The sequence below is a fragment of the Macrobrachium rosenbergii genome, chromosome 59 (genome assembly GCF_040412425.1).
Source record: "Macrobrachium rosenbergii isolate ZJJX-2024 chromosome 59, ASM4041242v1, whole genome shotgun sequence".
Lineage (NCBI taxonomy): Eukaryota > Metazoa > Arthropoda > Malacostraca > Decapoda > Palaemonidae > Macrobrachium > Macrobrachium rosenbergii.
This window is the reverse complement of record NC_089799.1, coordinates 6,153,997-6,168,199: the sequence shown is the minus strand read 5'-3', so window position 1 is coordinate 6,168,199 and position 14,203 is coordinate 6,153,997. Positions and strand designations below refer to the sequence as shown.

General features: G+C 37.5%; 3 protein-coding genes across 8 annotated transcripts in view; 1 reads left to right on the top strand and 2 right to left on the bottom strand.

Moving 5' to 3' along the window:
* The window catches only part of LOC136837694 (sodium/potassium/calcium exchanger Nckx30C-like), a 537,491-nt gene extending 524,537 nt beyond the window's left edge, over positions 1-12,954 (bottom strand). For 4 of the 6 annotated variants that reach the window (XM_067102582.1, XM_067102592.1, XM_067102587.1 and 1 more), the window contains exon 1: positions 12,728-12,954. The gene's annotated coding sequence lies outside the window, so the exon portion shown is untranslated. The remainder of the gene's footprint in view (positions 1-12,727) is intronic. The other 2 variants (XM_067102575.1, XM_067102570.1) reach the window with 2 other exon arrangements.
* Positions 6,469-6,891, top strand: LOC136837432 (uncharacterized). The gene has a single exon (XM_067102211.1). The coding sequence runs from the start codon at positions 6,469-6,471 to the stop codon at positions 6,889-6,891; it is 423 nt and encodes a 140-aa protein (XP_066958312.1).
* LOC136837431 (axoneme-associated protein mst101(3)-like) lies at positions 8,960-9,667 on the bottom strand. The gene has a single exon (XM_067102210.1). It carries the CDS (start codon positions 9,665-9,667, stop codon positions 8,960-8,962), a length of 708 nt encoding a protein of 235 aa, XP_066958311.1.
* Positions 12,955-14,203: the final 1,249 nt, after the last annotated feature.

Genomic DNA, 14,203 nt, shown 5'->3' with positions numbered 1-14,203 from the left:
AAGAAGCAGAGAGACTAGCAACGTCCTTTGCTAACAGGACAAAATCTGACAATCTCTCTCCTGAAACCAGAAGACGACAGGATCAGCTTGCACCGATCAGATGGGAAGAAGTTAACGAGGCTTGCTTCACACCAGATGACACGGACACCCTTACACAGTAGAAGAACTAAGGGCAGTATACAAAACTGGCAAAGATACAGCACCAGGAGCAGACAGGATAACATACACAATGATAAGTAACATGGGTCCTGCAGGAGAAAACGCCTTCCTGAGGATCATGAACAAAACACATGCAGAGCACACAAGACCGCAGACTTGGAGGCAACAAGACACAAAGCCAATTCCAAAACCTAAAGATCCAGACAACCTGAGACCCATAGCCAGGGTCTCATTTGAAAACACTGCCCCCAAGAAAGCTTGCCCCCAAGACTCAGCTTGCCCCCAAGCTCAAAAATTATAATTTTCACAATATTCTTGATGATTTCAAATTCAAACGTGTCATCATTTTAACAACACTTTAGATTTTTTTCTTGGATGTTTTTTACTATAATAATTATTTTCAATATATGGAAAAGGCTATTCTTAGGTTTCTTAGCAATTTGCAAATTGTTTAATGGAATTAAATTCTATGATAAGTAGACCAGCAGCAGTACTCCACTACATTTAAGTAAATTATTGAATTTATTTTCATTAGTAGCCTGAAAATATTTGATGGAGTTAGTTTTATGATTGTCCATGAAATATATAGACTAGTATATAGTCTAAGATACTATAATAAAAAATATAATATTTTCATTAATGGACACTGGGGTGACTGGACAGGGCCATAGTCAGGATATCTCAGCAGCCAATGAAATGTAAATTTTGATGGAATTAATTTTCACGTTTAACTGTCTGTCCGCGAGATATACAGATGTTCAACAGCCAAACTATTCTGGAGTATTCTATACTATAAGTATCAAACGATATTGTTTTTCCAAATACAACAAAAGTCTAAATTTTCTTTACAACAACTAATCCATTTTCATTATTCATAATCAGTAACATCACTAGGTAAAGTTATCATGCCAAAGAGATTAGTTTGCATTACGATCAGCTGACTTGGTTTGAGTACCAACGGTAACAGTACAGGTTCAAATCATGTTCACGCCTGCGGCCTCAGTAGCCCTAAGATAAGCTACGGACGCAGTCTCTTGTCTCGACTCTTATGTGATTGTGTCGATTCGTCTTACAACCGTCTTTAAAATCTGTGCTTAGATTCGGGTAAATATTTAGATATAATTTTAGTAATTGCTAACTATATATGACTTTAGTAAAAAAAATATTTATTTATGTTTGGGGAACTATACAATATGTTTATGCAAACATATGATACATTTGTATGATCTGTCTGTGTGCCTAGGTCTACATGATAGGCTAACGTATATTTATGCTTGCTTTGTTAGGACTGGGTTCATTGATACAGCTGATCATGAAACGTTCAGAATCACAGCAGACCATTACAGGGTTTTTTACTAAGAAAAAGAAAGAAGATGAGCTAGATGAAAAACATTTGGAACTTGAAATAGTAACAGAAAAAACTAAACATGAACATGAGAAATTTGCAGATATTGATCAGGAGTCCTCCACATCACGGTAAGTAAACTCAATTAGACAACCAATATATTATTTTTCATGGTTAGCAGCCATGGGATAAGCTCCGAGCTTTGGCTGGGGAGTCAAAATTGATAAAGCCTTCGTTAACTTCAATTATTCATAAATTAGACATTACCTTGATTTCCAATGAAACAATGTGAACATGGGCCAGTGACTGGGGAGGATTGCTAAAGTATATTCTGGAAAAAGATTTTCTGATAAAATTATATATTACGTATTTGTCATTAATGAATCATAAATTTTATAGTGCATGAAATATATTTAACTCTTGATTTGATACAGCACCCAAAACTGTTTAGATTAAAACTGACTCGTTGTATAGATTATCTACATTATCATATTCACTGTATCTCTAAACATTACAGCCAATGTTTTCTTTGTTTTGTTACAGTGATGATATTCGTCCAAAAATTCAAACTCCTGTCTGTGAATTTGAACATGACAAGAACATTCCTAGATATTAGCTCATCAAGATATGAAAATCCAATACAACCTAAACTAGTATGCCTCTAACAAATAAGAGGAGAATTAATGTAGGGATTCTATAAACGATTTGAATGGATTGAATATTCTAAATCAGAGGAAGGTCTATTGTTTTGCTTGTAGACATTTTGCAGGTAATATGCAAAGGAAAGGTGAGATCCTTGGTAAACAACATTTATTGGTGTGGGTTTTAGAAAATGGAAGGATTCCTGGAGTTATTAGAAAAACATTCTCAAAGTGATAGACATGCTAATGCTACAGTGGATGGTTGAACTTAAAGGTAGTTGAGAGTAAAAAAGACAGTTCAATCAAAGATAAACTTGACGCTAACAGGTCAAAGGAAGTGGAGGCTAACAGAGAACATGTGAAATGTTTGCACGTGTCACAAGTTTGTTAGGTCCAGGGTTTAGCATTCCGAGGCCATGATGAATCAGAAACTTCTGATAATCAGAGAAACTTTAGTGAAAAAGATATGTTAGCAGACTCTAATGAGATTTTGCAAGAAGATGAAAATCAAGGTACACTGGCCACTATACATCTCCTGAGTATCAAAATGACCTAATACAAGTGTTTGGGAACAAAGTTCTTACAACTGTATCTACACAAATTAAGAAAGCCAAGTATTTTGCAATATTAGTGGATGAAACAAAAGATCGATCAAGAAAAGAACAATTATTTGATAATCAGGTTTTTTGATGGTAAAAATCCAGGAAAGGTGTTTGGCACCTATCATATGCAACACCTTGATGCTGAATCTCTTCCAAATTTTATTCTGAACAGTTGGATGAATTAGGATTAGAGCTGTCTAACTGCATTGCACAATGCTATGATGGGGCAAGCGTTATGAGTGGATGGGCTTCAGGAGTTCAGGCTCGTCTAGCAGAGAACATTCATGCCATATACATTCATTGCTATGCACACAGGCTCAATTTAGTACTCATTGATTGTGTGAAGAATCTCGATGAATTAGCAAATTTTTCACAAATACAAACTTTATATAACTTTATCTCAAATAGCAACTCAAGAATGAGCTTTTTGTTAAATCCCAAAAGAGCTTGGATTACAGGTATTAGAATTAGAAAGAACAGTTGCAACTAGATGGTTCTATTGGTACAGGATGTATTTACAAAACGTGTTCGATATGAAGCTATTCTTGCAGTATTGGATTCCCTATCCGAATCAACCAATGAACTTCTATGGAAGCATCGGGTTAAAGTTAAGAATGGAGTCTTGGAGATTTATATTTTGTTTATTTGTTGCAGAGAAATTGTTCATACAAACAAACTGTTTGTCAGAGCAACTTCAAGAGAAAGGTATATCTATTGTTAGGACTGTTGATCTGATCAGATCTACGAAGACAAATTTAGCTAATATGAGAGCTGACAGTGAATATGATAAGTTGTATGATGAGGCACAAGAGTTTGCTAGAAAACTTGGAATTCATGTACCAGAAGTGAGTGCCACAGTGGGAATAAGCCGCATGCATAAGAGGATACAACAAACATCAAACAGGCTGAAAGAGTATCACAACCAGTACATTTGGGAAACGACAAGAGCAATTAACATCTTCGCAGAACATCAATCTAAAACAATATTTAAAGACAGAGTTGTATTTGCAAGTAATTGATAGGTGCACTGCTGAATTTGACTGTAGGTTTACTAGTAACATTGATTTATTTCAGTCTCTTTCTGCATTTGATTGCCAATCAAAGCAGTTCTTTGACGAGAATAAACTAAATATCTTTGCAAATCACTATAGTGCGCACATTGATACATTCCTCTTAGTTTCACAAATTAATTCGGCAAAGGTGTTCTTACAACAAAAGAAACAAGAGGACCTAATCGAGGTGTACACCGCTTTGAATTCTTTACCAATTGCTTTTTCTGAGTTGCTTGCTATCCTTAGAATCTTGTTAACCATTCCAGTCACTACTGCTAGTAATGAAAGGTTTTTTCTGTATTAAACAATGTAAAAACCATTTTCGAACAACAACTGGGGATAGCCGTCTATCTTCGTTGTTGTTGATGGCCACAGAAAAAATATGGTTAAATCATTTGATTTAGAAGAATTAGTGAATGATTTTGGTCACATGAAACACCGCAGGTACCCATTGAATAATTCTTAATAGAACTGCAATTTTTGAACTTTAATATTTCTCGACATCACATTACTACTTGAATTTCATAATCATAATATATAACCTTAAAAATACTTGTGATTGGTTTATGATTTTCATTAATGCCTAGAATTGCCAATAAGAAATAATAGTACATTTAAGACTTATGGTGTAAGTTTATTATTTTCATAAAAATTTAAGAATGTAAAGAATAATTATATATACTCATATTTTCTTATCAAGTGTGCAACTATAATAATACAAATATATTACTTGTCAACAGTATTTTACTTTATTTTCTGCCTAGTCATTTTGTTGATGTTTACACAAAAATATATCAGTGATGAGGAGATGAATAAATAGTAGTTGAGTTGGAATTATATATATATATATATATATATATATATATATTATATATATATATATATATATATATATATATATATACATTATATATAATATATATCTAGCTATATACATATATATATATACATATATATATATATATACATATATATATATAATATATATATATATATATATATAATATATATATATATATTATATGTATGTAAATATATCTACAGTATATATATATATATATATATATATATATATATATATATATATATATCCCTTTAGAAATATATAACTTTTATAAGATACCTTGCTCATGTGGCTTCAGAAAGCCCATAGAAATACTTTTAAGTAAGAATTCCTTTAAAATATAAATTTTCTTTGGTGATCACAGTTTCACCCAACTTCAGTCTGTTTAAGTCTGCTTGCTCTTGCCCCCTTCCAAGGAAAAACAAATGACCCCTGCCCATAGCACTAGTCTCCTGCATGGAAAAACTGGAGAAAATGGTTTTCAACAGGATAACATACAAAATTGGTCCTCTACACAAACAGCTATATGCATCAACAAGGAGTAGGAACTACAGAGTGTCTGACAGATGTCCTCAGCTACATAAATCAAGAAAGGCTGTAGTAGTCTTCATAGACTTTGAAAAAGCCTTTGAGCTAGCCAGTCCAGCAGCAGTACTCCACTCACTGATGAAGAAAGGAGTCAATGGACACCTTCTAGCCTGGACAAAAACTATGTGCTAAGAAGACAGGCGAGGGTCAAATTCAGGGGGTGATATCCACCTTCCATGACTTGGAAAATGGCACACCACAGGGAGGAATACTAAGTCCTCTCCTATTCAATATTCTCATGGAGAACCTAGCCTCACTGCAGCTTCCGAAGGCGTAGAAATTTTCATTCGCTGACCTGTGCATAGTTCCAAAAGGACCTGTCAGAGTGCCTAGAATGCAAAGAGCCCTCAATGAAATCAGCAAAAGTCGGAGGAACTAGGCCTCAAAATCAATATAAATAAGACAAAGGCCATGGCAACTTTTATCCACAGACCACTCCAACCACTCACACATAGGAGCTGAACTTTCATAGAGTGGGTTTTGCACATGTATCTGGGAATCATCCTAGACCAGCAACTAACCTTCAAGAACGAAATCAAATACCTGAAGGAAAGAGCAGAAGCAAGAACAGCAGCAATGAGATATATGTCATCTTTGAAGGATGGTGCAAATGAACATGTACAGAAAACGTACTATATAGCCTGCAGATCATTGATAGACTATGCTGCCCTGCCCTGGTAAAGCTAACAGAGGCACAAAAGGAAACTCTAGAAGTAATACAGAACAAGGCAATGAGACTCATGCTTGGGGCACCATGTGGACAAGACTGTGCAACCTCAGGCTTGAAACTAACATGCCAAAAGTAGAAGATAGGATTGCACAGAGAAATGCCAGTACAATGGCAAAAATCTTCCTCTCAGAGAGAGACTCAAACTCCAAGACCAGAAAAACAAAGGGAGAACTAAATAAACATCCAGAGATTCGAAGAACTCCACATGGAAAAGACCAAAGTGACAACATCAAGAGGTTAGATATGGCAGAGGCAATGCTGAACATGAGACCAGACACAGCGCAGGATGTGCACATATCCCGCCCTGGAAAAGGGATTATGCAAAATTCCATTACACACACCTTCCCAGAGCAAAAGAAGACTGCTCAAGAGAGGAACTAAGAGCAGCAGCCCATGAGTCTATCAGGAACACTGAAATCCTGGGGGCCCAAACATACTACACCGACGGCACTGTGGATCCAGAGAATAAAACTACTGGAGCAGCAGTATATTCAAACAATTTCAAGCATGCTGAGAACATCAAACTGTGCCTCAACAATGCAGACAGAATTAGTAGCGATAAGACAGGCACTACTGTATTCATCTCTGGAGAATGAGGAAGGACCTGTCATCATCCACACTGACTCCAAATCCTCCATGCAGGCCTTGCAACAAATTAGAATTAAAGAGAACAAGGCCTTGCTGGCTGGGATCAAGTCACTGCTCTACCAGCACAGCGAAAGAGGAAGACCAGTCACTATGAACTGGATACTGAGTCACATAGGAATTCCAGGCAATGATACAGCGGATGAACTAGCCAAGAGCACAAGGTACATTGACAGAGTGCAGATCCACATACAACCTGCACTACAACAGATCAAAAATGCCATAAAACCGCTCATGAAAGCAAACATGCTGGAAGACCTACGGGCATGGACAGATCACCCCTGACTGCCAGATGGTACAAATGGGCAACCGACCCAGTGCCTCCCCATAGACAGGCACACACCGAGAAAACTAGCTGTATGTATTCACAGACTAAGGCTAGGATACAGAGCCTGCTGGGAAATTGTTAACCCCAGTGTCAGACCATGTGAGCACTGTGAGGAAGAAACACAGCAGCCTCTCCTACACTACCTGCTAGAATGCAGAGAGACAGCACTGCTCAGAGGCGAAGTACAAGCTGATGTAAACTCACCAGACGCAGCTAAAATAGCAGCAACACTTGCAAAGGCAATAGTCGAGGACATCGACACACATGCCCAGCTGCTAGTAAACTTACCGCCACCAAGATAGAACAATGCAATGAGAATACTTAAACTTCTCACTTTCTACTTTCCAGCTGAAATAATGTAATGTTAGTGTGTTCAGAGTGGCACTGGCCACCAACTCACTTAACATGTACTTTCATACTACCACTACAAACAAACCAAGATGGCCCTCTTTAACTACCACCATCATCCTCCTCAACTCATCCCATCCCCTCACCGTAAGGCCCTATACACATCATCTCTGTCTTATTCCAACTAAACTACTCTACCACTAAGAATACTCTGCAGGGACTCTAGGGTTTAAAGGGTTGGACAACCCCACCTGCAATGTTTCTCTACCATTTTTCTTTCAAAGGCCTTACATCTTCAAACTACTACTATCCGTGACATGATGGCCCCTCCCACTACAACCATCATCCTTCCTCCATCCACAACTGTCTCTACTACTAAAAATCTCTTTCACATTTCCTATAACAAATGACCTCTGAAATTTTCAGATCACCTACGGGCCAAACAAGGGAAAGGCCCGTGCCAACACAAGAGTTGGCTTAATACAATACAACAAACAACCTCGTTTCTTCAGACCTGCAACCACGTCCAGAGGATGACCAACGAGCTGGTCGAAACATGTCGACGGTACCTAAAATAGAACCTGAATCCAGACGAACGATTTCTGATTGGATATCTTAATAAAAGACTTCCCATATTCCGCACACTATCCTTTTCCAACATGAATATCGGCCAGTTGCTGACTAACATCGCTGAGCCTGAAAAGCGAATCATAAGGAAGATAGAAAAGACACTATATAAGATAAATTCGCATAATACAGCAATCCTTTTTAATAATAATGAAAAATCTCGCTTAGTACCATTTACGAATCGCGCCAAACTTAACATTCCAATGAAAACGCAATACGGAAAAGGAAGTCATTTGAAACACTCACTAAAATGCAAAAATAACCAATTGGAGATTAATATTACTTTCAATTTGCTATTGTCTTAAATCATTCTTTCAATTTGCTCTTTTCTTTCAATTAACCTTTGTCTTAAATCACTTTTCAATCATAACAAAGGGAAACTATCTCCGATCGCCAATCTCAGGTCACGAATGGATACTTAACAAGCTATTTCAGTCATTAAGGAACCACGAACCCTTTTTCATCAGGGACGGCCAAAGTTATTCATCAAGCCATTTTCAATCAGATAATTTGCTTGATGTGAAACAGCTTAAATCTCCCAGATTTGATTTGAAATGGTAACGCTTTCCTTTATTCTATATAGTCAAATAAAGCGTTGTTTCGTCGCCGGATAAAAATAGAGATATTGAGGATTGTTTTCCTAAAAAAAAAAGAAAAAAAAACTTGCTTCGTAATTCGAGAAACTCGGAGAATAACAAACTAAAACTTCCCTTGCGTTTTGTAATGATTTGTAAGGATTGTTACCACCCCGGTAAATTGGTATTTGTTTGCTGGGACAATAGGAACGATTGTTTCCCAGTGAAGGTCGTTTCACCTCTCTTTTCTGGTGGCAGAAGTGTAGGCGGGGTGGCGCCCGTCGGGTCGAGGCTGCCTACTTTAATCAGTAAAGGTATGATGAAGACCTTAACAGTCATTAGCAGCTTGGGTGACCTGTTAAGTCGAGTCAGGAGTCAGTCAAGGATATGTATGTGTTTGGGATTCTGGACCCGCAGGGTACGAGCAGGACCCACTAAGTCCTGAGTACGTGTGTCATATTCAGCTTCGTCTGCGTTATTTTGAGGACCACGGCTTCTGATTTGCAGCTTCGTCTGTGTTCCCCTGAACTGCAGCTTTGTCCGTGTTCCCCTGAACGGCAGCTTCGTCTGTGTTCCCATGAACTGCAGCTTCGGCTGTGTTCCCATGAACTGCAGCTTCGGCTGTGTTCCCATGAACTGCAGCTTCGGTTGTGTTCCCCTGAACGGCAGCTTCGGCTGTGTTCCCCTGAACTGCAGCTTCGGCCGTGTTCCTCTGAACTGCAGCGTCGGCTGTGTTCCCCTGAACTGCAGCGTCGGCTGTGTTTCCTTGAACTGCAGCTTCGTCTGTGTTCCCCTGAACTGCAGCTTCGTCTGTGTTCCCCTGAACTGCAGCTTCGGCTGTGTTCCTCTGAACTGCAGCTTCGGCTGTGTTCCTCTGAACTGCAGCTTCGGCTGTGTTCCTCTGAACTGCAGCTTCGGCTGTGTTCCTCTGAACTGCAGCTTCGGCTGTGTTCCTCTGAACTGCAGCTTCGGCTGTGTTCCTCTGAACTGCAGCTTCGGCTGTGTTCCTCTGAACTGCAGCTTCGGCTGTGTTCCTCTGAACTGCAGCTTCGGCTGTGTTCCTCTGAACTGCAGCTTCGGCTGTGTTCCTCTGAACTGCAGCTTCGGCTGTGTTCCTCTGAACTGCAGCTTCGGCTGGGTAAATGTTTTTAGGAGGTATGTTTCGTGTTCCGTGGTTCCTCATTTGTGTTATCTCTGCAATTTGCCCCGGGTTCCTGAGTGTGGAGTGCCCTGCATCATTTACCGCAGAGGGTTTTTGGACCTATGGTTTTCTCCAGGTTTTTCTTTAAATGTTAATGTTTCAAGTATTCCGGAAGTTTATAATATTGTTTTTGTGGCATTTTAGTAATGTTAACCCTGTTTCTTTGATGAACTTTATAATAGTTTGCGGTTGTTTTCTTCAAGTCCGACGTATTTATGACTAAGGTATTGTAATATTAAAAAGTTTATGTTGCTGTTATTATTATTAATTAGTTATTTTTACTAGTTTGAGGGCTACGCAAAGCTTTTTTCCACGCATAAGGAATATTTTTTGTTTAATCTTCAAGTACTGACTGTAATACTGCTTGTTCTGTGACAATTGTCATGGGGATTGTTTGCTTTCTGCCTTATCTGATGACTATCGGATCTAATTTGATTGTTTTGCTTTATATATTTATATTTTATGCTACTGACTTTTGTAATGTATATTGTACACGTATTTTATTCAAAATTAATTAGTATTAAGGTCTCTGCTTTGTTATTTTAGTTCCACCATCCTTTGTCTACCTAAATTGCAGCCGGATTGTTTTGGTCCCGATCTCTTTAATTTTTGTTAAAGAACCTGAAGAACCCAAAAGGGGCTCATAACATGTTATAAAACACTTGGTCAAGACCGAACTCTTGCGAAATGCATTACATTACAATTATGGAAGCAGAATAGACCCATAACTGCATAGGCCTAATAGCCACAGTAACATTAAGGTTACTGTGGCTATTAGAAATATAGGTGAGAGCGGTGATGGTTCGGACATTTTTTTTAATTTCTCTCTAGAAGTCAGAGTTTAAGGAGCAGTAATATCCTTGGCACGTCAATGTGTAGCCTCATCATCCTACATTTATCAGTAAATGTAGCAAGTCGTATACTTTACTATACTTGAAGCTATTTATCTTCAAGTACAATTTTCCAAAATGTCCGAACCATCCCTACCCATGGTGATGATTCGAACAAGAGCATGGGATGATTCGGACAATTATTATAATTGACATTTTCCTTTAAGTCAGATGATAAATGAAACAGAAATACCATAGGAAGTGTTTTATTGAAATAATCATAATCATCTTAAAAGATTATTCTCTCCCTTAGTGAATGGCAGACAGAAAATCTACGATGTTTGCCGAGAATAAATGTTATAGTAGTCTTAAAGAATATTGTAACCTTCAAAATAAAAACTAAACTTGAAATATCCTTGCCACCAAATTCTTAAATGACCAAAATTTACTTGAAATTATTCTCCCCACGAGTAAAAACCAAACATAAATCGTAACTCAAATACTTGGAATCTGTTGTGCCTAAATATTAAAGTTGGCCTAACGAATATTGTATCCTGCAAAGAAAAGCAAAATTTGAAATACCCCTGCTTTCTTTTCATACTCTGCTGAACTGGGTTTGGAAGCACCCCAGTTACTGCCTCTTTACCAATAGTTGCTTCATCCTCAGTTTCTGGAAATTTAAAACCATTAGCAGAAAATTTCTGATTTTCCTAAATAAGAAACCTGAAATTCATCACCCTCGTCTAAATTACTGATTAATTGGCCTACATAATAGACTTTGCTACCTTTTACTGGATCTGTCCCAACAAGAACAAAATCTCCCTCCTCTGGGACTTTATCAGTAAAACCCACTTCTGTGTCTTCTATCTCCTCCTCTGAGATGTCAGAAGAATTATTGTTAAGATCGGCTGTCAAGAGATCTTCAAGATGATGAAGGTCTTCATCACTGGTCTGGCCTTCTGTATCTAACTTTTTTTGTATTTTTCTTGCTTTTTAATGTTCTTGAGGTACTCATGTGAGGTGGTTGTGCTTTTAGGTGGTGTAGTTGTCTTTGGCCTATCAGTCACAAAAGCCCTGACAAAGTGACTTTCTTGAAAAAATCAGTGTAATATGGGTGAATGCCAATGGAATGGAATCCAGATTTGAGTCACATTTTAATTTGTAATTAGGGGGTTCTATGATGGGTTTATGAAGTGCTTTATAAGGTAAAGGTAATGAGGGGCCAATGAATGCATATACACAAAATATAACTCAATGTTAAGAGAAAATCTTTTGTTTCTTTGTTGGAATTCATAATTAGTAAAGGTTTGCTGGGAGGGATGATTCGGACACGTCCGAATCATCCCAACCCTAGAATGTTCGAATCATCCCCCACATATCATAACCATTTGATGACACCCTCAGCTTCAAATCCTTGCATATTACAGGCGGGTAATAGCTACAACATCTTCGTCATATAGTACAAATTCACACCCAAAACTCATAATCAGCTCCCTTATCATATTCACTACACCAAAGCTTATGACTCAGACGCAAAAAATTACATAGGAAATGAGAAAAACCACAAAAATTACCCTCAATCCTAAAGTAAACGACCCTTCGCAACCAAAGTTCATGTGTCATTGGCGAACAAACTCGCGATTTCACGTGATTTCTCAGAGCTGAGGGCCCCTTACATTTTCCAAGAAATGTACTGTCCGGACCATCCCACTGTACGAATCAGTCCACGTAGATTATACGTAAACATTAAAGCCTAAAAAATGATAAACGCTCGGAAACCACGCTGCGATGGTGGGGATGGGCCTATTCCAGTTCTATTATATGTGAATGTGACATACACATAATGCAAGAGCAGAAATGGGCCTATATCTTTCTTCGTAACGGATGGTTGTGATTACATTGATATACTGGCTTGGCACGAATGTGAATGTCTTCAATTGGGTCTAATTAATTGGGTTTAATTAATTAGCCCTTTGCACGCCAATGCATAGCAAGTTTGCCTAATACGCCTACCTATTCTCACACAAATTGACAATGGCTTTTGTAAAAATTACAGGCCTACCTATTCTCACATTTTAAAATGGCGTAAAAATTACTACGACACATCTTTAAAAATTGGATGTCAATGAATGAAAAACTTGTTCGCATTTTACAACTGGTATCATCAAAATATAATTCATGCTAACGGTAAATGAACGTGCACAAGACATACCCTCTTCCTGCTGATGTGTGATTTCTTATCCCTCTGTCTGGCTCCTTCAGAAATGAACTCTTGGCTGAACTCTCCCCTCCTATTTCATCCAATAAACTAATCAAAATGTTTAATATTAGCCCGCAAGTATCTTAAAGTTTTATATAAAGTTCACTTCTCATTAACGGAAACCCGAACGGAGGAACGCGACTGCAGCCACTTTCACTGACGACGGCAACTTCAAGACTGAAGGAGGCCGATCAGGATATTAAATTGTGCCGTCATTGGTTTGCGCAAGCGCACGACTTCATTGAGACGATTTCACGGCCTATTCCCGTTGCACAATGGTTTTTTTTTTTTTACGGTTGTACTTTTTTTATAGTTGTAGTGTGTTTTTACATCAGTACAGTGTGTGTGTGTGTTTACAGCAGTAGAGTTTTTTTAAACTTTTTTACAGCAATGTTTTTTTCAAAGTAGTATTTTTTACAGCAGTACGGTGCATTTTTTTACGGTGTTTTTCTATAGTAGCGTATTTTTTTTAAACAGTAGTAGCGTTTTTTTTTTTGGTGGCAAGTGTTGAGCTTGTATGTTAAAGTTTAATAATCGTTACTAATGCGCTAGATATCTAAATATATGGTTTTAAAACGAGTCAGAACACGTTAGAATAATAATCTAGAACTTCCCTGCCGTTTTATATTGAGTATAAAACACTAGGCCTAGACCGAACTCTTACATGTTGATTAATTGATTATGAAATTTAGGTCTAACATGTTGCATTACACTTAAGGAGGTGACATAATCCTACCCTCACCATCATTGCAAAGGCCTAGCGTTTAAGCATTTTATGAGTTATACAGTACAAGTATATTGTTGCCTATGAGACATCTACACAGCAGGAAATGTCTTCGAGTCAGTCACTTTGACTTTTGACCCTTGATGAAAATTTTTTTAAAATTCTGCTGAAAAAAGCATTGACTTTTAAATTGACCTGTGAACTTTAAAAACACGACAAAGTAGTCATTTATTGGACATATTACAAATAATACACAGGATAATGAATTAGTTATATAAAAGTGAAAAAAATTACAGCTTTCGAATTAGCCTACTCGCTTTTAAAATCAGATTTGAAAACAAATGTCTAGGAAAAGTAATCAGATTTCCAGAGTACTCACCTACTGGTTTAAAACATTCTGATGAAAATATGTTGACCTGTGATCTTAAAACATAAGCCAAGGTCAATTAGGCCTAAAACAATTAATAGTTTTGACAATGTCGAATTGAGAAGACCAGAGATATCTACCCTTACTTTGAAATATAAAGCAAAAGTTAATGTTAGCCTTTAAATTGACCTTTGCAATTAAGTCAATGTGGAAAAAATGTATTTCGAGAAAAGTTGCTAGTCCTTAAGAAGCTTATATCCCAGATTTTATACAAATCAGATTATATTGAAGTAATTTAACTAGTTTAACCATAGGTAGAGAGCATAAAGCTATATCA